At 38.3% G+C, this 26,514-nt stretch overlaps 1 protein-coding gene across 1 annotated transcript in view; it reads right to left on the reverse strand.

The window, feature by feature from the left end:
* Positions 1-26,360, reverse strand: part of LOC117296279 (inositol polyphosphate 5-phosphatase OCRL-like) — a 49,580-nt gene extending 23,220 nt beyond the window's left edge. Inside the window, exons 1-8 of the mRNA XM_033779120.1 lie at positions 26,263-26,360; positions 23,484-23,628; positions 22,320-22,405; positions 19,347-19,444; positions 14,776-14,904; positions 13,131-13,577; positions 6,270-6,335; positions 5,187-5,364 (exon numbers count right to left, since the gene is read on the reverse strand). Coding sequence (XP_033635011.1) covers positions 5,187-5,364; positions 6,270-6,335; positions 13,131-13,577; positions 14,776-14,904; positions 19,347-19,444; positions 22,320-22,405; positions 23,484-23,546 — 1,067 coding nt within the window. The 5' untranslated portion in view covers positions 23,547-23,628; positions 26,263-26,360. The remainder of the gene's footprint in view (positions 1-5,186; positions 5,365-6,269; positions 6,336-13,130; positions 13,578-14,775; positions 14,905-19,346; positions 19,445-22,319; positions 22,406-23,483; positions 23,629-26,262) is intronic.
* Positions 26,361-26,514: the final 154 nt, after the last annotated feature.

A 26,514-nucleotide genomic window follows, 5' to 3' on the forward strand; every position in this document is an offset into this window, starting at 1 on the left:
ACCTACCAGATCAAGGCTCATTCTCAACCTTGGTACACTCCAGCCTGTCCTGCAGCAATTGACATCCCGTCTCGTACCTACCAGATCAAGGCTCATTCTCAACCTTGGTACACTCCAGCCTGTCCTGCAGCAATTGACATCCCGTCTCGTACCTACCAGATCAAGGCTCATTCTCAACCTTGGTACACTCCAGCCTGTCCTGCAGCAATTGACATCCCGTCTCGTACCTACCAGATCAAGGCTCATTCTCAACCTTGGTTCACTCCAGCCTGTCCTGCAGCAATTGACATCCCGTCTCGTACCTACCAGATCAAGGCTCATTCTCAACCTTGGTACACTCCAGCCTGTCCTGCAGCAATTGACATCCCGTCTCGTACCTACCAGATCAAGGCTCATTCTCAACCTTGGTACACTCCAGCCTGTCCTGCAGCAATTGACATCCCGTCTCGTACCTACCAGATCAAGGCTCATTCTCAACCTTGGTACACTCCAGCCTGTCCTGCAGCAATTGACATCCCGTCTCGTACCTACCAGATCAAAGCTCATTCTCAACCTTGGTACACTCCAGCCTGTCCTGCAGCAATTGACATCCCGTCTCGTACCTACCAGATCAAGGCTCATTCTCAACCTTGGTACACTCCAGCCTGTGCTGCAGCAATTGACATCCCGTCTCGTACCTACCAGATCAAGGCTCATTCTCAACCTTGGTACACCCCAGCTTGTGCTGCAGCAATTGCTCATCGTAACCATTTTTTCAAGAAGTACCATCTTATAGGAACTTTAGACAGTAAAGGTCTTTTCCATGAAGCTCGTAATCGCTGTAAGAGAGTTTTAGAGGATGCTAAGAAGCAGTATGCAGACTCAGTTGCATGTTCCATTTCAACACAGCGGCTTGGTTCTAGGATTTTTGGCGGATTGCGAATAGTGTAATGAACCGCAATAAATTCTCAATTCCTCCTCTCTTTCATGGACCCGAAGTTCTTACTTCACCTCTAGATAAGGCAAACCTCTTTGCTGACAATTGTGACCCGCTCTAACGAAATGAGGAATGTCTAGTGAATTTCACATTTGCATATTTCATAATATTCCAAACAAGCAAATCTTAATATTTTAAATGAAATAAAAATCAAGATCATACGACCTTCCTGTCTGAACCAATGTGGAATTTTCGACGCCCTTGACGCTTAATTTTACGACCCGTTTTGGAAAACACAAACTCCATAAAAATTAATTTGAAAAAACGCGACGTCTCACACACTCATTAAAATAATATTAATATTTTTGTTTACGATAATGAAAACATCAATTTTTAACCCCCCGTAGTCAGGCAAACAAAATTACCAAAATGAACAAACAACTCAACGAGAAGTTAGATTATAATGTGTAGACAATTTCACCAATAAGTTTGACAATGTTTACCTGAAATTTTAGAGCAATTTGCGTTGATATTTCCAACTTGAAATGCGAGTTTTGTTCCGTCAAGTCAAAACATTGTAAAGACAGCTGTCACTCAGCGCATAGCATCAATCCCCACGGGTATACTCGGCTTGAAGACCCGGGAACATTCGCAATTTCCCCGTGCATGTTTCTCATGATTTTAGCGAAATTTCTTACCCAGCATGAAGTTTAACTGAAAGATTATTCCTTTAACATTCAGAATTATTTTGGTTTGGAACAATTCAACCTTGAAAAACCACAAAACAATGATGGAAATTAGACACTGTTTTCCCAACGTTCGATAAACATTCCACTGTTCCATACGTCGTACGTGTAGCAAAGTTTGTGCATGGTACCCGCGCAGTCTTCGTGTGTACATTGTCGTATTACCAGCGCTGCAACTAGCTATGGCAACAAGACCGGGTCGGGTGATCGGACTCTCACGCTGCATGGATAAACAACGCCTCGGTCTGTGAGCCATACTAAATCTCGCGACGCGGATTTATGAATGGGAGATGTCATCGCTGATAAAACAGGGTTTGCCTTTGGTGACCTTTGAACCCCTTTCAGTGTTGACACGTGTTTTTGGTGGCTATATTTAGACACCTCTAATCTTTGGCTTTCCAATGGTACTCTTGGTGGCGCTATGCAAGTTGTGTGAAAAGTTTTGCGACGCTCGCCAAATTTGGTGTTTTCAATGAATGTTCGCTGTCTGTCCCGTGGGATTTGGAACATTTTTGGATAATTACGTCAAGAACATGGCTCAGAAATCGTCTGTTTTTACATCTTTAGTAATCTTTTGACGAAAAGGTAAGACCATTGTAAGTTTAATCAAGATTTAGGCAACCTAAAAGTGTAGTAATAAAAAAATTAAAAAATTCAATAATTTTCATTAATTGTTTGTTATGATTATGTTCGGTGTCAAATTACACGAAATGAAACTTTACTAGACATTCCTCATTCCGTCAGAGCGGGTCACAATTTTGCTTCCAACTCTACTCTCAATGATGAGGGACATCCACTCCCTGCCTTTCCATCTTGACACCCTCTGAGTTCCTAATCCTCTCATCACTCCCAAGAAGGTTGCTCGGACTATTCATACCTTGGATGCCTCCAAGGCGACTGGCCCTGATGGAATCCCAGTCATTGTTTTGAAAATGTGCTCTCCAGAACTTTCTCCTGTTCTTGCCAAGCTTTTCAATTTGTGCTTGGCTGACTCCGTGTTCCCGTCATCTTGGAAAGTGGCATCTGTTGTAGCTATCTTCAAGGGTGCCGGTGCGCGTTCAGATTCTGCTAATTACTGTCCTATCAGTCTCCTTCCCGTAATAAGTAAGATCTTTGAGTGCTTTGTCCAGCAACAGCTCCTTGGATTTTTGGAGGACAACGACCTTCTAAATGACTGCCAGTATGGATTTTGCCATTCCCGCTCTACCGGTGATCTGCTGTCTGTTATTACCAACCATTTAAATATGGCCTTAGACCGCAGGGGTGAGGCTCGTGTTGTAGTTTTAGACATCTCAAAGGCCTTCGACAAAGTTTAGCATACTGGCCTGCTCCACAAGCTCCATTCATATGGTGTGTCAGGAAGAATGTTAGCTATAATTTATGCCTTCCTTTTTAACCGCAAGTTAAAGGTTGTGCTTGAGGGTCAATCTTCTCCTACTCGCTCAATCAATTCAGGTGTTCCCCAGGGTTCGGTTCTTGGTCCTTCTCTTTTTCTTGTGTACATGAACGATTTACCTGATGTAATCTTGTCTCAGCTAGCCATGTATGCTGATGATTCAACCCTCTACTGTGTTTCCTCCAACTCTTCTAGCACTTCTCATGGTGGGGTGGGTGCCTCACTCAATAAAGATTTAGAGAATGCACTGAAGTGGGGAAACCACTGGCTGGTAACCTTCAATTCCATGAAAACCAAACTAATGTCCCTTTCACGCTTTAAAGATGGTACATTTCCTTCCATTTGTATGGGTTCATCTACTGTGCCTGAGATTTCACACTTGCGCCTGCTTGGACTTGACATCTCCAGTAAAACGGGTTGGGAGATGTATATCTCGGGTATCGCCAAGAGTGCTTCCATGCGAGTAGGTTGTCTGTATCGAGCTCGGAAATTCTTACCTCCTGAGGCTACTCTCTACCTGTACAAGACAAATACGTCCCCTCATGAAGTACTGTTGCCATATTTGGGCTGGAGCTTCTGCCTGCCTTTTATCTTTACTGGATCGAGTGCAGAAGCGTATTATAAACTCGTTTGGAAAAGGGTTAGGAACTACACTGCAACCCCTTTCTCACAGAAGGTCTGTTACAGATATTTCCATGGTAAATGTTCCACCTGTCTATCTAACCTTGTTCCTCCTGTCAGGGTATTTGAGCGCGAGACCAGGCTTTCTGCTTGTTCTCATCCTTATACTGTGGCTGTGCTGAGATGTAGAACAAAGAACTACTTCAGTAGCTTTTTCCCTCGTACTGCATCTCTTTGGAACTCCTTGCCTGGTGCATGTTTCCCTTCATCCTATATTCTATCTTTTAAGAGGAATACCAATTCCTACCTTCAGCTCCACTGAGTTTCTGCATGTCTATGTTTTCTTCATGTAGCCCTTAACCTAGAGTGGCGTTTAGCCTTGTTTTGGGCGACTGGCATAAAAATAAAATATAACAAAAATAAATCTTTATTTTTTCTGTATGGTGTGTGATGTTTTTTGGAATCCTTGGGTTTTGTTCTTCTTTCGTTTTTTAAATGTTTTCCATCCTTTGTTTTCTTTTTGGATCCCCAATTGTTTTTTGGGTTGCGCCATAAAATTAGTCTGCACATGTAAGTTGTGTACCCGGACACAGAAACTATGCTCTTTGCAGCCAAATTAAGCTTCTTAATAACAGTTACAACATTTATAGAGCGCTTATTTAATACGCAAGTTTCTAAGCGCTATACCCAGATTGACAAAACAGATTTAAAAGTGTCCAATGAAGGAGCTGCTTGAATGTGGGTGGGTAGCTTGTTCCAAAGTGTTAGAGCTATGACTGAAAAGGCCCGATTGCCATAGCATGTCATGGTGCGGGGTCCCGGGAAAGCTGGAAATGAGCGATTGAAGAAGAGCGAAGGCGTCGGATAGCTAATGCAAGTGAAGAAGAACGAAGGGCTATGAGGTCTTGAGGGTTCAGCTGAACTTTGTTCCAGTTTTCATGAGTCTGTGTGTAGATTGCAAGAATTTTAAGTTTGAAGTCAGTACATATTTCCATAAAGGAATAAAGCTTACCATTTTAGGTTTTTCTGTTTTAGCTCATTCAAGTGAAACCATTGAGAAGTCAAAGTTTTATTCTTGATATAAATCTTGGTGTCAGTTTCAATGTTTTCTGTAATTTTCAAGGCAGTGCATCTCAGAATTGATCAGCGACGTGAACAGGGAGTGGATTAAAGGGAAGGTACACGTTTGGTAAAAAATTACTCAAAACAAATATGGACTTAAAAACTGACTTGGTAACGAGCCTTGGAGAGCTGTTAGTAGTATAAAACCATGTGGGAAACGACTCCCTCTGAAGAAACGTAGTTTTTGAGAAAGAGGTGATTTTTCACTAAAATATTAAAAGACTTCTAACTAGAAGTCCTTTATTCCTGAAAGCACACAAATTCGTCCAACAAGGGTGTTTTTTCTTTCATCATTTTCTCGCACCTTCGATGACCAATTGATCCCAAATTTTCACAGGCTTGTTATTTTATGCTTATGATGGGATACACCAAGTAAGTTACTTACAGTGTAGATGATTTGTCGAGTAACAGATCAAAGGATCCAGTGGAACTTGAGTTGGTAATAGAGGCTGTAGAGGCATTTTCATACAGAGTTCCTGTTGGTTGTAACGTTGATGTCTTAACAGCATCAGTGAAGTCATCTTCAAAGCCCAGTAATGAACCAAATGTTTTAGACTCTAAACCTGCAATTGGAGCAAAGATAAGACGGAAATAAAACATCTTAACTACATGTACAATGTAAATGTACACGTTTACATACATGTAGCTGTTCCTTTACCTGTATCCTTTACCTGTTACAGCCAAGATAGTTGGTCCTTGAAAAAAGTAGGAATGTTTTATTGCATGTATTGAGTCCAAGGAATAACCTACATAGTACACACGGTGTAGTGTAGGCTTTAATAGACATTTCAGACTATTTAATCCCATTTTTAATCACAAGGGCAAAGAAAGAAGAAGATCATGCGTGCAGGTTAATATATTCAATTTGTATATAGCATACATGTGTTGTAAAATGTGGCAATTTCTTCAAGTGTTTGGGCAAGTTGTCACAACTCAGCAACAAAACCTTTCAAGGGCTACTTTATGTCACATTCTTGCTTGTTATCTTTCAATACATCAAATGATGGGTATCAAAATCGTTTAGGAAAACCAAACAATAACAAAACAAGATTACTGGACACCTTTGGTAATTGTTAAAGACCAGTCTTCTCACTTGGTGTATCTCAACAAACATAAAAAAACTGTGAAAATTTTAACTCAATTGGTCGTCCAAGTTGCGAGGGAATAATGGAAGAAAAAACACCCTTGTCGCAAGTTGTGTGCTTTCAAATGCTTGATTTCAAAACCTCAGCTGATGTCCCAAAATCAATTCAAAAACTTAAGTGAGACATTACTTCTTTCTCAAAAAATGTTTTCAGATCAGAGGGAGGGGTTTCTCACAATGGGTTATACTATCAACAGCACTCCATTACTCGTTACCATGTAAGCTTTTATGCTAACAATTGTTTTGAGTAACTACCAATAGTGTCCAATGCCTTTAAGAAAGTAAACAATACAGCATAAGTGAATAAAACAGAAAACAACTGACTTGAAGTTGAAGCTGTTGATACTCTACTGCTGCTGGTTAGGCTAGTACTTTGTCTCCATGGGTCATCTGTACAAAGAATCACACAAGGTTTATTAATTGACGACTTTCAAACAGATGTTTTTAAAACCGAGCAGTTAATTTGGTCATTTTGTTTTACTCTTTTTGTCCAAATTTGAAATGCAAGTTAATCTTTTTTAATCATATAAAATTGCCAATCATGTCTGGACAACTCCTATTCATGTACCAATTTAGAGGTGTCTAGTTAAACATGTACATGTAGTACACATTAAAGCCCTACCTTTATGTAGCGCATTGCGTCTCTGAAGCCTATGACAATCCATTTCCAAACACATTATTAACAATGCCGGCAGTTGTTCCTTCAGTATTTTGCTAACTTATTCAAATAAATTTGAGTTTCTACAATGTAGATGGAAATGAATACACAGGTGTATGGTAATTCAATGATTCCTGATGTAAACCCCCAACTACATGTACATTGTACATGTACTTCACAATCTCCTGAACACTACATGTATGTACATGTATGTGTGTATTATGTTCTACTATTTTTACCTGTACGGTTGAATACACTCAACAATGACAGTTTGTCATAGGAACAGGAAATGAAGTCTTTTGTTCAAACTCCCCCTTTGATACCCATTCATGGAACCAGTACACACTCTAGATATCTACATGTACCTCATACATGCAGTGGATTAGGTAATAAGCTTACTATTACTGCATTGTAAGTACTTGTATGAACTGTCTTAAAGTAAAACAGGGCTTATGTATAACATGTACAAAGCATTATGTACACATGTTTTTACATCCGTGAACAATATGTGAACTTTATGTTATTTGAGCAAATTTTGAGGATGGTGTACCAGGAAGGCCAAATTGAGTTGCGTCCGCCCGGGTAGTCCTGCCACTCCGCTCTTGTCACTGTGGTAGTGCAGGAACTCTTGGAGGTCTCCCTTCCCCATGTACTCCAGAAGCAGACACAACGGCTTCCCTACGAAGCACACGCCAAAAAGCTTGATCACGTTGGCGTGATCGAATCTGGAGATGATTTCAGCTTCTCGGTTGAAGTACTCAAGAGGAGACAAGTGAAAATCTAAAGATGTTTTCTCCTTCCATAAACACTTAATTACAAATTATAAATAAAATAAAATACATAAACATTTATAAATACATACATGTTTATAGGCCTATGTAACGATGTAACTTAATGCGAAATACACCTATACCTACAATGACCTATGCACTCATGATACCAGACGTTACCGTGCACTACAGTCATACATGTAATGTATCACTGTACACGTATCCAGTGTTGTGCATAAGGGCTGTTTAATTTGTAAACTGTTTTCAAGCCAATACAGTGTATAATATGCCAAGTACCATCAAACAATTTAGTTGTGAGCCCGGTTACCGTTTTGGTTATGAAGTCAGAAACAGTTATTGGTTACAGCCGCCAAAATGCACCCCAGATTGCTCTTGCATGTAGTTTTTTTTATAATACACTGTAGTACATCTTAACCCATAAAACTTGCATCCCATCCATCACTTACATATTCCTTCAATGCACTCACTTTGCAGTCATGATCTTTAAGCTTTCTCAATTACATTTTAGTATTAGGGGGCCTAAATAATCCATTTTGTTTTTAATACGAGTGTATTACTATACATAATTGCTGTTTGATGATTTGTTATTGTTTTTGCTGATGTATCCCATTTTTGATTGATAGACTGGACTGTCTTTATTGAGCATAGCAGGCCTAATGACTGTAGTATACACATCAGTGTATTCTAGTAACCCAGTTACTGTTTGCATGCACTGGCTGTCATCACAATCACCAAAGTCATTTGTGGTATATAACGGCCCGAACGCACGCGGGCGTGCTGTTATAACTGGGTGAGTTCATAATGCGCCGTTATTTTGATCGCATGAGGGCGCTCTCAAACATCCGGGGAATATACATTCATACCCAAAACATTAAAGCATGAAACACACTACCACCACACACATCATCCATCACAGACAATAGGACCTTTAAAAGAGCCGTTATAATCCATGTCTAAAGCAACTTAATAGGGTTTAGTGTGTTACGCAGTAAACTGATTTAACACCGGGAAATATGCATACAGTCTAAGTAATTGTGATTTTCAGGGTGCATTCAGACGTGTTTCCATTGTTCTTTTCAACCAACCAAAGCAAGGCATTTTGGGGAAAGGGTGCTCGTTTTTCTGGGAAACATTGAATGTTCTGCCACCAAGAAGTTAAGATAGATTGTAGTTTCGCAAAATTCCCTTTCCCCCCTTCCTGGGGTTTAATGGAAGGGTCAGGATATTACGGCGTACGTGATACCGATTGAGTTGACTAATAATCTTACAACTTACATTTCACTAAATTAAAGCGGTAAGTTTAGGTTTTTCCTGTATAAATGAGTTAAGAGGCATGGAAGCCTGTAAGGAAAGTGGTAAATTAATTTATGTGAATTGATATGTGTAAATATGGTGGTAATATTTTTAAAAGTGATGTGATTGTATATTAAAGAAGTAAATTAAATTGGTACCTTCTTGGCAACTCGCTGGAAGTGGGAACCTCAATGACCCGGAATTTCTCCAGTCAATGAGTGCAGGAATTTATATAACAATTGTAAATGGTCTGGTACCTTCTTTAGCAAATCGCTGAGAAGTGGGAACCTTTGCGGATTGGCTTTTTTCCGTTCGCAAAGTGTGGAATTGGGAGCCTTTGCAGATTGGTCGCAAAGTGTATTTATAATTGGAATTGGTAGGCCTATACTTCTTTATGAGTGGATATCACTAATTGGGAAATATTTTGAATAAATATTGCAGATTAAAGGATGGAATTAAATAAAGGGAAATCCCTTATTGTTGTTTTACCACTGAATTCAGAGTACGGAATAAATTAACTCCTTGCAGAGTTCACTGCAACAACAAATCCTTGTGTCTGCGTTTTTATCAGGTGGTAACACTACGGCGCAACAAAAGTGACAGAATGCCAATTCAAACTGTGCAGGACATACCCCCGGAAGTGATAAAATTACTAAATATAAAGTATTACTATTAAAGAGCGCCCTCGCACAAAACATCAATACAAAATATGGCGCATTCCGGGTACAGCCAAGAGCCTGCTATGATCATAATGACAGTCCCCTTTCACTGCTGGTACTATCAGTCTTTTAAACCTTATTCAACTTGATGTACCATCACATGTTTTGTTACATGGTGGTGTGGGGAGCTCTGGGTGGAGGTCAATGTTTGCTTGGATTCGTGGCAGGACTGCAATTTGGTAGACAAATTCACAAGACTGCACCAATTAGGTACTCATCAAAATGAGTTGAATGAAGAGATCATACATTTGAGATCACTGTAGAACTCTTAATCAGATTGATGATTCACTGTCAACTTTTGTTGACAAAGTTTGACACAATAAGGTAGCCTACATGTCTTACTTTGCAATTGACAAACACAAGATCGCGGGGCTTGTCCAGTTGAGTTTACTGACCCAACGCAAAAAAACAAGCTTCAGGCCTACAGTCGAGTATTAAGTTCAAGCTCTGGGTCACAGGGTGGCAAGAACATGTCTCCACATCTATCATGTAAATCTCTCACATATTTGCTCTAAGCGCCAAGGCATGGGCAACCGTTTCCGTCGGCCGACAGAACAACGTTAAGGAAGTTATGGTTACATAGAATCACTTATTGGCAAGTATCTTCCAAGAAGTTATTGGTCAGGGCAGAGAAACCTACATGAAAGACAAGTAAACTGGCCACATGTTCAGGAACAAGGTGACCCATGATTTATGTGGATTTTTGGCCAAGTGCAACAGCTACAGTGCAAGAGGGATGGGCTGACTGCTGCACACCAAGGCGGAAGGAGGCTGAGGAAACATCTCAAAGGTTCATGGGACAAAAACAGCAGAGAAGGTGAAAAATCTAATACATAAAATGGAAAGATACTGCTGGAACATCCTGTGAGTACATGTATGTTGGACAGGTCTTGATGAGAGTTCACTGTCAGATGATGGATTCAAGATCTACATCTTCTGCAGGAAGAATAATAAACTCGAGCATAGTGTAAGATTCCTAGTGCGCAAGGAAATTGTAGCAGTCATGGAATGCCAACCAATCTTGAGAACATCTACCCGAAAACACCTCCTGTCAACATCTCCATCAACGAAGTGTACATAGATATAAAACTATTTTATGACAAGTTACAGGATGTCCTAGACAAAACACAAAAAGGGCATTAATAATAATAATAATAATAAGACTTGTAATGCGCACATATCCACCCTGCTGGGTGTTCAAGGCGCAGTAAAAACCAAAAACAAAACAAAAACAAAACACAACACAAAGAAAAACAGACACAACAAAATTAGTCATTGAAAACCTGTGACATAAGATAAGTTTTGAGAAGAGACTTGAATTTTGCAGTACAAAGACAAGATCGAAGATTAAGTGGTAGAGAGTTCCAGATGCGTGGCGCGGCTGAAGAAAAAGACCTGTCACCCCATGAGTGTCGAGACTTGGGTTCAATGAGGAGAAGCATAGAACTTGATCGAAGATTCCTTGATGGAGTGTAAACTTGAAGCAGTTCAGAAATATAGTGGGGAGCCTTGCCATTAAGAGCTTTGTGGACAATGAGCATCAGCTTGAAGATGATTCGTTGAGCCAGTGTAGTTGTTTCAGAATGGGGGTGATAGAACACGATTTTCTAGACAGTGTCACAATGCGGGCAGCAGTATTTTGGAGCCGTTGAAGTCTGGAAATCTGATTGTTAGGAAGACTGTAGAGAAGAGCATTGCCGTTGTCAAGACGAGAAGTAACAAATGCGTGAATGACCTTTTCAGTGGCACTTTTGTCCAAGTACTTGCGAATCTTACCTATATTCCTGATGTGATATGATGATAAACGAACAATGTTGTTGATGTGTGGCTGAAGTGTCATTGATGAATCAAAAATAACCCCTAAGTTCCGAGCTTTCAGCGAGGGAGCTATCCGAGCATCACCGATGGAGATGTATGGCACTGAAACCTTAGTTAACTGTTGACGTGACCCAAATAGAAGGAACTCTGTCTTATCATCATTTAACTTCAGGAAGTTTTGTTGTGTCCAACGTCGAATCTCTTGTATGCATTTCTCAAGTCTTGCAATAGATGCATTGGCGTTTTCTTGAGAAGATTTAAACGTGATGTATAGTTGAGTGTCGTCTGCGTACACATGGTAATTCAGATTAAATTTCAGGATGATGTCACGAATCGGTAAAGTGTATAGCGTAAACCACTGCGGGCCGAGTACCGACCCCTGTGGCACAGAGTAGTTCAAAACAACAGGGTCGGATATCGCGGTGCCAATACATACATGCTGAGTTCTATTGTAGAGATACGATTTGCACCATGCTAGGGCTGTGTCCTCTATGCCAAGGTGATTCTGGAGCCGAGAGAGAAGGATGTTGTGATCGACAGTGTCAAAAGCAGCACTCAAGTCTAGCAGGACTAGTGCTGTAAGGTTACCATTGTCCATTGCAGAGAGAATATCGTTGCTCACACGGACTAGTGCAGCCTCGGTCCCATGGAAAGGCTTGTATGCTGACTGGAACACGTCAAGGAGACAGAAATCCAAAAGTTAAATATAATGCCTACCGACTGGAATGCACATGCGGGCGGTATACATGGAAACTAAATGAGGAATTTGAGACTCCTGGAGTTTGCCAGCTACATGAACAACCACTCACATACTGTAATAAACTACCTGACATGTTACCATTCACAATATTGACAATCGATGCCTTTCAACTAACTCAAGGTAGAAGATTTGGAATCCAGAACTTCAACATTGTTGACAGACTTCCACAACCACTTTAGATTAAGAGGTATTATATGATAACATTTTCAAATTTTCAAGGGGTACTATGTATCTTTTGCATCCGCAGGTAGTGGAGGCTGTTGACAAATACTTTTACAGCAAGAGAAAATAAAATCAGAACATGGAAGGACTGGTTTAGTTTCAGGGAACTTTCTGCAGAATCAGGGAGAGTTTGCAGCTCTGAAGTATCAAACATGTTGATATATTATTACAATATATACAGAATATTGAAAAAGTGTTTGATTACTGACAAATTCACTGGTTTCTTTTTTTACCTGAATATTAAATTGCTTTTACAATAAAACTAGAATTGACGTTTAAGAACTCGCCGCTACCCTTTTATTCCCTTAGTTTTGCTTGGTTCAGTTTAGTTTAAAGTATGAATTAATTCTAGTTTCAGCACAATGTCAGACCTGTATGTTTCGTTTCAAAAAGGGAAAGGGCACTAAGGCATTTTCTCCTTGGTAAAAGGCACCCTATGAGGAAATGCCTCAGTGAAGTATCAGGCATGCAATGTGGTCTTTTGACTGATCAAAACAAATAACAATAAGTTCTTAAAGGAACATGTTGCCTTGGATCAGACGAGTTGGTCTATAAAAAGCGTTTGTAACCATTTGTTATAAAATGCATATGGTGAGAAAGATGTTGTAAAAGTAGAATACAATAATCCATACAATTTTGCCTCGAAACTGCGTGGTTTCCTTTAACTTTGCGAACTAACACGGTCGGCCATTTATGGGAGTCAAAAATTTGACTCCCATAAATGGCCGACCATGTAAGTTGACGAGGTAAAAGGAAAACCAGGCAATTTTGAGGTATATTTGTGTAGATCATTGTATTCTACTTTTACAACATCTTTATAACCATACGAATTTTATAACAAGCGGTTACAAACGCCTTTCAAAGACCAACACGACCGATACAAGGCAACATGCTCCTTTAAAGTTGCAATATTGATTGACTTACCAGTTTGCAAGTTTGGTGGTGGAGCAGGGTGTCCAATAGTTGGAGATGTTATTATATTGCCTTGTAAATCCATTAAGAGTCCTGGATCTTTTGGACAATTCACATAGTTATGCTGGTAGTTTGTTGCTGACCTGTTGACTGATGTAGAACTGTGTAACGCTGGGCTGGAATGACTTGATACAAGTCCACCATTCTTGTCTGTAGTGTTAACATAGTTGTTGGATCTGACTGACTGGCGTTCATTTACAAAGTCTGCAAATGGATCCAAGTCTTTGCCAGGTTTTGAATCTATAGATAGTGCAGCAGGTGATGGTGTGTAGAAGGTTGATAAACCAAATGGATCCTGTGATGATGATTGGCCAAAAGCAGCTCCTTCAACTTGACCTTTGTATTTCTCTATCCATTGGAACTGTGGCACAATATTTTGTCTCATCTTTTCCACACACACTGTAAACACAGTTATTATTAAAAACCTGTTAATAAAATCTTAGAAAATAATGCACGATCCTGGTGATAAACATTGTACTTGCATGAAAGCCCACTTCAGTCTTGGTTGCATTGTTTTTTATGCCCATGTATATATATCAAGTTACTTTTTCGTTGTTGTTTAACTGAAGCAACTGTGTTCTGGAGAGCCGTTCATTTACATTTCTTTGCACCTACACTCAATGTTTCCTACACATCGTGTAACAATAGTGAACATGGGAATTTGAATGTTTAAAAAGATAAATAAGCAGGACAAACCAGACTATGTAACAAACGACTGCAAAGTATCGACTTAATACCAACAGGATAAATCCTGCACCAAGCATATACGCTATAACCTCAAACACGTCAAAGTCAAAGTCAAATGATTGCAAAATGTTAAAACTGGGGCAATCAGTTTTGTGATGCACTTTTGTAGTCTCTTGTACCTCACATTAAAACGGTGTAAAATGTCAGTGTGAAATTTGTTTGCATCCAAAACACCATAGGCCTACGTCATATTTCAAATGAATGGCAACAGTGAAATTTTGTGAACAGGAAATTTAGTTGATTCCAGAATCAAAATGCTATTCATCATGCAATGATGTCATGTATAAAATTCCGCTCTGAAATTACATTTTATTTCAACACAATAAAATCTCTCGCTCGTTCTTTCTATACAAAAATCAGGATTCATTTTAAACAGCTAAAATCCTTAAATTTTACACTTTTTTTCGCATGATTTTTTTTTTTTTTTTGACACATAATTTTTTCCACATTCATAATGACTCTTTTACAAAATGAGTGCATCAGAAAAACAAAATTTGAACTTTAAGCCCTGCTTTAAATTATTCGTCAACATGTTTTTGGTTTGGATTTTAGCAAACTTATGTTACTTATTCATTTCTATACTTCATGCATTTTCTATAATAACGTATGGTTTAATAAAAATGAAATGCAAGTCTGCATTGTTGTATCTTTTTTACATCGGTTATTTTTCGGTTTAATAGTATTTTAATAGCCTATTTTATTTTAATTGGTCTTGTTTTTTGCCTTTACATTTTTATTGTTAGACACATTTAGGAATGTTTGATTGATAATGCGTCTTACATTATAAATGTTATTATTATTATTATTATTAACAAGTTATTCAGGGTAGAGAAACTTTACAAATACTTACTCATAGTACACTTCTTGATGTTCATGAAGAAATTTGAAGATTTGGCTTCAAAGGGAACCTCAATGACAAGACTAGATCCTGATGAGTTGATCTTGACTTGAAAGATTGCTTGGTCTACTGTTGGGGCTCCTTAACATAATGAGAATACATGAGTGATATTATTAGTCACTATTACTGTGGACTGTGAGTTAATTCAACACCACAGGAACCAGTGTCCTTAACACAAATTCCAATCTAGACTAAGGTCACAGTGGAAAATGACTGACTGTTGACCCTGGCTCTGTTTCCTGTGCAAGGCGGATACATCCATTAGCCTTGATGCGTCCATGACACTATATACATGTATGTACATTACCATAGGACTACAAACATGTACATGTACAAATACATGAAGACGACCAACACAGTAACACAAGGAATAATGAAACATTCCTTGTAAAATTACATCAAAGATGGCAAATTCTTAAATTCTACTCTTAAGCGAGCAGTTTAAAAAAATCTCACACCACTCCACTCCATGTACTTGTGAGTGTAGATACTGGTATTCAAATCGGGGACCCTAACCACAGAGGACAACAAGGTCCCTGGCAGGGTGAGGTCCCCAGTTGGCGAGTGTCTAGGAAACCAATTGGAGTTGTTGCCGCCAAAAAATAAGTCTTTTCTCCTGTGCCAATTTTTATTTTTTTTTAAATCTCCAGTCATCTGGATTTTCCTCTATTGGGAAAAATCAAACACTTTTAAACCCTGGCTGTGCTCCATATTCATCTGAGTCAATGGGCTTGTGACTGCTAAAGGCATCCTAACCTTTGTTTAAGACCCTCCTTTCATTGATATACTACACAATCCTGTCCTTGGGTGTTTGCTGTTTATGCTTGAAAGCGCCCTCTACAGGAGCAGCGCTTTCTATCTGGCTAGGATGATAAACACAAAATCTAGCACCAAGTCTGCAGCTCAAACACTTTTGTAGCCATGTACAGTTTGAACTTCAGCTTCTCACCTATTGCGATGCAACTTTTTATTTTTTTATTTACATTGCAATAGGTGAGTGCCACACAAAGTAAATTACATGACTCTGCTAAAATGGGTTGCAGACATGCACTGGTGGTATGTGAACTCATGCAAGTGTATGTTTACTGTAAAAGACCACAGCTGTCTTTGAAAGAGCACAAAAGTTGAAACAGTACATTGAGGTCTACATTTGAATTTTTTTTTAATCTGTTAATTAATTTATGGTCATTATACACATTGTATTTTCAATAGAATAGGGCCTATATTTCAAAGATAAAAAATAATATCTTACTGCCGGTAGTAGTATGTTTTACTTCATGTACAAGTATCAGGAAAAACTTGCATGTACACAAATGAAACGACGGCTGCATGTGCAAACTTCAAACTACGCACATGTACAATGTATGCACATATACATGTACATTACATGTTTTGGTATACAAACAAAGCAGATCATCAAACAGTTTAATACATTAAGATCAACAAATTCATTTTTAATTGCTCAAATAGTGGACCATGTATTTCAAGTTCCCTTTTTCATTGCCCATACATGTAGGTACATGTAGATGCCAAGGGTATTGACTCTGGTTTTGCTCTATGACAGACAGTGCATGGCAAGTTACAGCAATCTTCCTGCTATCTTGTTAGTCAATCTGGGACACAGATGATGTAATAACAGAACACCCAAGTGTAGCAGCCGTCTAGAAACTTGGCAATGGACTCAATCAGGGTTTTGGGGGAGGAGGACCATGTGATTTTGTGTGACAAACATGTTTGCAGGGAAGTTAAGTAGTCAGCCATCGATTTCTCCAAACTCTTCCTAACTAAGGATTAATCTTAGGACTGAGGACGAGTTCAGTTCCGTATCAAAAGACGTAGGACACATTGAACCCATCTTAAGTTAAAACACGTTACTCATCCTCACTCAAGATGGGATACATCCTAGCGTTTTTTGAAATCGGCTGCAGAACTTTTAAAATTTGTTACAAATCATGTGGTGCAACAATCAAGACATCTCCTGCTTTCACGAGAACAGGTCTCTGTCTTTACATAACAGATTTGTACATAGGTAGGGACATGTCTTAACATATGAAGAACTTTGGCCTCGTTTTGAGCAGATAATCCCTCAAGCTGTGTGAGCTAACTGTGGTTAGGGCTTGCGTGCACAGCCAGAAATGGGACAATTCATTTACAATTTAGGGGATCAAACGTCTAGCTACTTCGTAAGAAGGGGCAGGAAGCATGAGAATTATTTAAAACAAAAACTAACATAGCAAGTAGGAGTAATAAATCAATTTCATAGAAATCAATTATGTGGCATATTATGTTGAGTAGATTACAAACATTATACAGAAATAGGCCTATTGAACATAGTTTTATAATGACAAGAAAATTCATGTTACACAACAAACTTGATTCAACAAGATATTTCTGTACATCATTAAACAAAAAAAGGACATGAGACCCTTCTACTATTAAATGTGTTGAGTGATAATTTTATGTAGTCCTATATTTTTGGAAATTTGTTTTACGAAGTATTAGCATTTTTGATGTACCATCCCACATATTCTGCAAATAAACAGCCCTATTAACTAAATGTAGTGATCCAGCCACGTCGAGTGATGTTCGATTCGAAGGAAAGCACAAAGTTCCACGATTCAAATATACTTTTGGACATTAAAAACGCTACATTGTCAATTCAGAATGCTTCTTAAATATAAAATTATTGTTGAGGCATAAAGAATGATGAATTAAAACAGCAAAAAGCTTTGCCAAACGACGTATTCTGCTTCCGATTGAATGATGTTTGTGCTTCGCACGGTTTGAGGAGGTCTAGCTTTCCGTCACATAACCCACTAGCCATATGGCTCGTAGTCCAAACTATGGAGTTGCAAGCTCTCCCAAACTTCATAATTTGATACAAAAAGTGCCCCTTTTTCCAGTCCTCCAATCACAAAACATGTTACATGTACATGAATGGAAAGCTTATTTTATCTAGATTAATAAACTAGTTTCATAAACTGTGCGACTTCTGGTGATGCGAGATTGCTAGTGAGTTTGCCGTTAAATTTAGTGGGACAGCCCCCGCAAAAAATTACAAAATGTGGTGTGACCTCCATAGGAAATTGATTATTTCAGTCAAAATTCATCTTTTTCAATCAAAAAGTGCCCCTCTTTCCTGGCTTTTGATTGTATAAAAAGTGTACCGTTTCGAAAGAGAAATATAATATATACTATATGATGCCGAGCGACTTTGTAAGTTTAACAAGGTCACTTTTCTAAAACTGATGAAAACGTCTCCCAAGTGTGTGACTTTGAAGGGAATTTCCCGTGTTGAACGGGTCGCTGTGAAAGGCGTTGAGCAGATGCACACTAATTCTTCATATGAAAGTACACCTTTATTGCGACACATAAAGACGTAAAATTTGAAACCTCACACATTCATTGCCTGCATAAAGGGCATAAAGACCCTATTGTATGAACCAATTTTGAAATGTTTACATCAACTATACATTTTGAGTTGTTTTATTCTGTAAATAGAGGGCGCCAGATATTTTATGACATCATGTGTGACCTTCAAAGTTTCATAACTCAAATCTTACTCGCAAGAAGCGACTATTTTCAACCAATTCACATTTTTCTGCGGTGAGTTTTGGTTGTCATAAATTCCTCACAAATCTGTCATTTTCAAGAAATAATGCAGCTCCCAACGTTAACAAATTCCTGTTCATGGTCGTATTGTCAAGGTCTGCCGTGCGTATGCAAGTAGCGCATTTATTGCTTTGCATTTGCGTGTTAAGCTGTGCAGTTAAGATATGGTGACCAAGAATTACATAAATTTATGTCTCGCGTCTTTGCACGGCAGCAGACAACACTGTGAGAATACGATCATAATAGGAATTTCTTACATTGAGAGCTACATTACTTCATGAAAATGACGGATTTGTGAGGAATATTATGACAACCAAAACCCATCGCAGAAAAATGTATGCTGTCATGGAATGTGAATCTGTTAAAATAAGTGGCTTCTTGCAGGTAAGATTTGAGTTAAGAAGCTTTGAAAAATGTCCACCCCGGAAATGGACCCTGATATCCAGGACATCACTGTTGTATGTATAAAACAAAAGTGTAAGGCAGCCAGGTCTAAGCATGTGTGGCAACTTTCAGTAGAATACAAGTCTTAAAATTACCAAAAGTGGTATATATATAGAGAGAAAAAGTGCACAAAGACTATGGAATAATACAACAATATCAGAACAAAAACTAGGTATTTTCCGCTGTCGCAGAGAAAAACAATGGCAAGTTTTGCCCGAGGAACTTTGTAAGATTTGACAAGTTTGGCAAGTGAAATTGAAAGTAATTCCTGACACCTATCTGAAGGAGGGCACCGAGGAACCAGATCTAGATCACATTGGCACAAATGGACAGAAGAACTACATGTACTATAGCAGGCAAGGCTTTTGAGACCGCCAGGATCCTGTGTATAAGATTACGGCAGAAAGGAAAATGTGAATTTTCTTTTGCAACTTAATGAAATATGATTTACAACGCCATTCACTTACCCAGTACATACTGGAAATCGCTACTAATAGCAAAAATAGATTCCAGTATCAAATCACTTGAGCATTTCACTTGGTGTTGGTAGCGGTACACAAAAAGCCTACAACAAAACACAACAGATGCAGCTTTTAAATAAATACTTGCATTATAATTATTTGTTAATTCCCTTAAAAAATGCAGATCAAAGGATATCTTTCAACAGGCAAGAAACGGATGCAATCATTTCTAGAAAAACTAAGCAAATAGAACAAGAAACAATGCCTTATGGTCTTGTGTATATGAAAATATCAATCATAATTCGTATAGTATTATAATAAATAGGGTAGATGGCCTTAGCTTTCGATCCAAACCAGACCTTCTTCAGAGGCATAAAACAAGTACAAAAAAATAAATATCCATTTATAGAAAAAGAGAGGGGAAAGGGATTAAGGGAAGGATCCAGAAAGAAGCGGGAAAATAACAGCCAATCAAAGTTTATATTTCAGAAACAATTGGTGGCTATGAACCAATAGGGTAAAGTGGCGAGGACAAAGGATGTTTCGTATGAAAGGGTGGTTTACTGGACCATAAAAGTGATAAATGCATTGTTCGATAACAATGCAGGGAAACATGAAAGGGTAGAATTAGAGAGCAAGTTGCATCATGATGCAACTAACAATGGTCAATTAATAAAGACTAGCAAGATCAAAGGTAGGATGGTATTAAAAATAGGTATGAGGGACCTGTGGAAAAAAAGGGGGGGGGGTTCTTACATGAGATAGTTAATAGACGATGTGACCTATGTTTACATTCAAACCGCCCTCTGTTGACAAAACACTATTTACGTCATGTTTCGCCGGGCAAAAAGACCTGTAGTCATGGTAAGATTGCATACACTTTCTAGCTGGCTGCCAAAACACAAAGGTTTTGCCCGGCGGTATGCGCACGAATCATGTTATGGTTTTCATGTGACGTCAGAGGTCACATCGTCTATAGTAACAAATTCATAAGAACAACTTAAATAGTCCAAAGGGTTTGACTGTCTTGAGTTGGTGAATCCAGTGTGATTCTCTATGCTTGAGGTGTGTGTCATCACCATTGCAAGCTTCAATCACCAGAAGTTCAACATCATTGACACTATGATTGGGGCTATTGAAGTGGATAGACACTGGGTACGGTTTCATGGTCTTTATGGAAGAGACATGATTCGCAAAGCGAAGACTAAGTTTGGTCTTAGTCTCTCCCACATGTTGTAGCCCACATCTCTTACATGATATGACATAGACTACATTACAAGTGCTACATTAGTCGGTCTAATTGTTGTATAAAGAGCCAGTGGTATGACTCTTCACCTTAAGTGAGGGCTTAATGTACAGACACGTTTTGCATTTGGAACGGGTATATATATAAACCCTTTGGACTTAACATAAACACTGGTGTTAAATAACTTCTCATTACCCTCCACTTCACTTCTGCCTAAGAACTTATATGTTGTATATATTCTGTACATAAAGTATAAATTAACCTAGTTTAAAGTTGTTTTTATAAATTCATCACTGTAACTATCTGATGTAAGTAACCCCCCCCCCTTTTTTTTTTCCACAGGTCCCTCATACCTTTTTTTAAAATCATCATATCTTTGATCTTGCTATTCTTATTAATTGACCATTGTTAGTTGCATCATGATGCAACTTGCTCTCTAATCCTACCCTTTCATGTCTCCCTGCATTGTTGTCGAACAATACTTTTACCACTTTTATGGTCCAGTAACCCTTCCTTTCATTCTAAACATCCTTTGTCCTCGCCACTCCACTCCTATTGGTTCATAGCCACCAATATTGTTTCTGAAATAGGAACTTTGATTGGCTGCTATTTTCCCGCTTCTTTCTGGATCCTTTCCTTAATCCCTTTCCCCTCTCTTTTTCTATAAATGGATATGTATTTGTTTGTACTTGTTTTATGCCTCTGAAGAAGGTCCGGTTTGGATCGAAAGCTAAGGCCACCTACCCTATTCATTATATGTATATATTTTTTTAATGCAATTTGCCAGACACACAAGGCCTGAAGGCCACTTCAAGGTGTGGGATACAATTTTTTTTTTTCAGAGGCCGTTGCCACCTACTCCTTGCCACCTACTCCAGGGTTACCCCCTTTTACAGTTCATACGGATGTAGGCTTGGATATCATCAAGTGCATTATGTACACGGATGCCATCTCTGGACTTTTTCGTGGAATTGAATTTTTTGTAAATTTATGCAATGGAATAAATTGGTCATGTTCTTAATTTATCTAGTGTAAAACAACAAGAGATCTGCCAGAATCAGAAGAGTGTGTTTGCTATGACACGCCCTAGTTTACTGGTACTTGAAATCTCTAAGAGTGTGACACACAATGCAACAAAAGTACTATACAATGTACCTGTATCAATCAGTGAATTAAAGTCTTAGCAACCAGTGTTCTATACACATGCAACCAGCTATACGACTTTCTTAATATTTATGCATGAGGTACGTCACAATGCTAATCCAAAACGAGGCGATGGGCACAGCCACTGCAAGTGATGGGGGACGTGCGCCCATAGCCTCATTTTGGGTAAAAATTATGACGTCATGCATAAATATTAAGAGAGGCGTATACCAGCTAAGGCAAGCAACTGTAACTTCACAAAACAGAAGATATTCAAAAATTCCAATGGTTTTGTACAGTGTTTTTTCAAGTTTGAATGAGAATATAAAAAAGAGGAACTCAGCTGATCCAAGTTGCATGCATGACTGTAGAAATCAGTGTACTAATACAAAAATAGCAATGGCAGCTTCTGGATGTCTAGGCAGAATTCATCATGGGTTTTTATGTTACTAATTTTTCCTGTGCATGTTTAAAAAGTACGGCTCACTCTGTGATTCACACAGCGGTCTATTATCCAGAGGCAAAGAACGAGTATCACCTCAGGAGTCGTAATTTAAACCACAGCACTCCAAGCCATCAATGTTACTTACCCATGTGAAGAGGCTCCTTGATGATTTACCAGAGCGAACACATACTTGCTATTACTCAAGTCTGGGATCACATTTCCAAATACATAGTGTGAATGTTAAGAAAACTCTTTTGTACTAGTACAGATACAGTCAACTTAAAATCCTATCAACACATACTAAACTTTCCTGAAAACTAAGTTAATAAAAGGAAATAAAAGTAACTTAAAATTAGTGTATACAAACGATTAAAAAAAGGAATGTCCACTTAACTTGTTGAGACAGAATGGCCAGTGAGTGATACTACATGGTAATTGCTGCCAAACCTTGTCAGACACACCAATTTCAAAGGCTGAGCAAGACCCTTCCTTGTGTGATAATTTGTTTTGAACGGATTATGTTTACTACTGTTGGCATGTATCCTACATTCTGGCTTGAGAATGAGGATACTTGAAGCAAAGCTTTAAAGGGACACATTTAGTCTAGACCAGGTTTCCAAAAAGGGCTCTAGTTAAGGAAGTGAGCGGCATTTTTGAGTAAAAGTTGGCAACATACCTGATTTAACTAATTTGGGGGTGCCGAATCCGAAAATGGTGGATACCAAGGCTAATTTTTAGTCCTTCACCCTGAAAAATCAAATTTAAAACAATACATAAAACCTAGCCGACAACGGACTTCTCACGTGAAAAATAGTCAGGTTCTGCTGTGGTTCCATATTGATGTTGTCAGGATACCATACAGGGCAGGTACCCGGGTGCAGGTCAGGTATCCGTAACAAACTTTTGAGTGTACTGGATAGATCTACAACCAAATTGCACTTTCAGAGGGACCAACATGTGCTTTCAATGTCAATTTGAAAGTATTTTAGTTGATGTTTTTTTCTAATAAAGAGTTATTTATTATTTGAACATAGTTTCTCTGTTGTTAAAAGCACAAACAAAACAAAGTTGTTTTTTTGAAATCTGGTCTAGACTAATTGCCTTGGATCGCTTGAGTTGGTCTATGAAACTCGTTTAAAACATTTTGTTATAAAATCGATATGGTGAAAAAGATGTTTTGAAAGTAGAATACAGTATATCTCCAAATTGCGTGGTTTCCTTTTACTTTGCGAACTAACATGGTCGGCCAGTTTATGGAGTCAAAAACTTGACAAAACTGTTAATATCTTGACTGTTATTCAAAGGATATATCCATACATTGCACATTAGTGTCATGTGCTAGCTTTGTATTGATAGCAGTCAATAAATCCATGTCAGCTTGGTACTAATTACAACCATTGATAGAAGTAGAACATGGATGCATCACTGGATGTACATGTAAACACGTCTTCAATCTGAACAAATAGGAAAAAGACAAGAAAGAGTTTAACCAAGATGTATTCAAATAAATTGCATCTTACAGGAGATCAAGTCAGAGTATGTTAAATACAAGTGATAAGCAATTTAAGCTTTGAGTCAAGTCCTTTACAACAGATTTGAGTACAAGAAGGAAAACAATCACTAACACATACAATAAATTTACAATGTAAAAAAAACAGACATTCAATTTTTGTTTTATGAAAAAAAGAAAAAGATGTTTGGTGTAGACAAAGAGAACACTTTAAAAACGTGTAAAGAGTCTTTGTAGGAAATATCGATGTTATTAACGTACAGGAAGTGTAATGTGATTCTAAAGATTTGTATTTTTGATTTGTACGTGCAAGAATCTTTGATGATACCTGATGTGGAAAGCTGATGACATTAACACAATTTCTTAGTACAAAGCTCAGACCTATAATTTTCACTTTTGGAAAGGGAAAGGCCATTATTTTCAATTCGCAAAAAAACAATTTCATTGCTAAATTTCTTGCAACAGATGTTCAGCAAAATAATAACATTTAAATTTTGTCACAAAAGAGCACTAGTGGTATAAAAAAGGTAATGATGTCATAACTTTTTGAATTGGAATGCCTAAGGGTCAAACTTTATAAATGCGTTTCATACGGAGAAACCATGACTCTCTAAATCATCTGAAATGGTGTTTGAAGTTTTGCATGGTGATGGTGTGAAGAATTAGAAGTAACTGTAAGTACTTAATAGTAAACTTCCGGGTACAGCCGTCTTTTGAGGGAGTGTTGGCTCTGAAAAGAGCTGGTGCTGTCGAATAGAATACTGTTCGAAACGTTGAGACCCCACCGGCTCTTTTCAGAGCAAAAACTCCCTAAAAAGATGGTTGAACACAATTTCTTAGTACTAAGCTCAGACCTAGAATTTTCACTTTTGGAAAGGGAAAGGCCATTATTTTCAATTCGCAAAAAAACAATTTCATTGCTAAATTTCTTGCAATAGATGTTCAGCAAAATAATAACATTTAAATTTTGTCACAAAAGGGCACTAGTGGTATAAAAAAGGTAATGATGTCATAACTTTTTGAATTGGAATGCCTAAGGGTCAAACTTTATAAATGCGTTTCATACGGAGAAACCATGACTCTCTAAATCATCTGAAATGGTGTTTGAAGTTTTGCATGGTGATGTGTTACCATGGTTACTGGACTCAACAATCAGGGCGGTTTGAAAACGTTTTGTTTGACCCCCCCGGCGCGGCATAGTTCATTGTGTACGTCAATTCATCATTCTGCTGTTGCGGTGTGCGTGGTTGAGCTGAAGAAACTGCTGGCTGACACGAGTGTAGCCTGGATGTCTGACGTCAGTATATAAAGATCGTGGGATAAATAGACAGGGGACGAGTCTATTTCGCTGAGACACGAGTATAGCTTGAATGTCTGACGTCAGCATGTAGAGATCGCTAGGTTGCGCTGAGAGGGGGAGCTGAGGGCGGTTGATAAACGTTTTACAAAGGAAACACAAATACAATTGTGGTGGGAATTTCAACAGGATTTTGTCATAACACAGGCAGGTTTTTGTTCTCGTTTAAGAAAAAAAAACATTACTTAGAATATTTTACAAACGACCTTTCTTTTAAAAAAATGCTGTTTTTTCTCTTAAATATTTATACGTCGGCTTACAAGCCGCCCGGAGAACAAACCGCAGGAGTTCAAAAAAATGTCAAAATCAACATATAAACCACGGTTTATAATCCGAAAATAACGGTATCTGCTAGATTGAGTTTCATTCTGCTTTAGTCACTAGATGGATCAAGTGAGGTGGTTACTATTTGGGATTCTATGGTGTGCAAATGTGGGGAAAATATTAAAATATTTTAAGTGAAAATGACAACAATTTTCGGGGGGATTTACTGCATACTGTAATAAATTCCGATAAGCGTAATAAATATTAAGTCTACATTAAAGAGAAAATATCATAGATTGGTTTCTTATCTCCTGAAACCAAACATTATGTCTGAAATGGGGGAAAACGGATTGTTGTGAAGTGTGAGTGCATCAAGGGGGGTGGGGTGTTTTACTTTCATGCCTTAATACTTCTTAATATTAACAAATGAAGATAATTAGGGCATCGGTTGATATAAGGCATCATTACTTTTTCCCCAATTCAAAGAAAAAGGCATAATAGCGTGAAAACTGGTAAGGGGAGGATATATTCAATAAAATACCAACCAATGAAAGGTATGAAAACATATGACGTTGCTCCAATTTCGTGCATGATGCATAAGCACTGTTAATGGCGGACTGTCTCTCGCAACGTAAAACCAAAACTTATAAATATTTCAACACACTATGAAGTGAAAGCGTTATTGTTAAAAAATTGGATAGATGATTTGAAGAAACAAATTTAAGTTTTTGATTGTGAACAATTTTCCTGTTATCCTACTGAAAACACATGACACACGTTATCTATCGCAACATAATTAATAAGACTAAGGGGGTAAGAGTAAGACTAAGTAAGAGATGGTGAGATCGGTAGCGTTTATGTTTTAATATTATGGTTATGTGAGGCTGTATAATATGGACAAAATTAAGGATACTTTTCATTAATTAATAATAAATAACACCGGCCAAATCCACTCACCAAAGAATTCGTCGTGTGTGGCGTATTGCAGTTTAGTTGTTGTTCGTTGACCAGATAAAAATTGCTTAGACAAAGTACAACTACACAAGTCAAGTCGACCATCGGATGATAGTGGGTCCTACTACTTGCCGTCAACTCGCCGTCAACTCACTTGCGCCGTCAACTCGCCGTCAACTCCTCCAATATACATTTAAAATCCACAAAAGAAGCATAGAACTGTAAAGTATCAGCTCAAACAGCATTCGCGTAAGT

The sequence above is a fragment of the Asterias rubens genome, chromosome 11, assembly GCF_902459465.1.
Source record: "Asterias rubens chromosome 11, eAstRub1.3, whole genome shotgun sequence".
NCBI lineage: Eukaryota > Metazoa > Echinodermata > Asteroidea > Forcipulatida > Asteriidae > Asterias > Asterias rubens.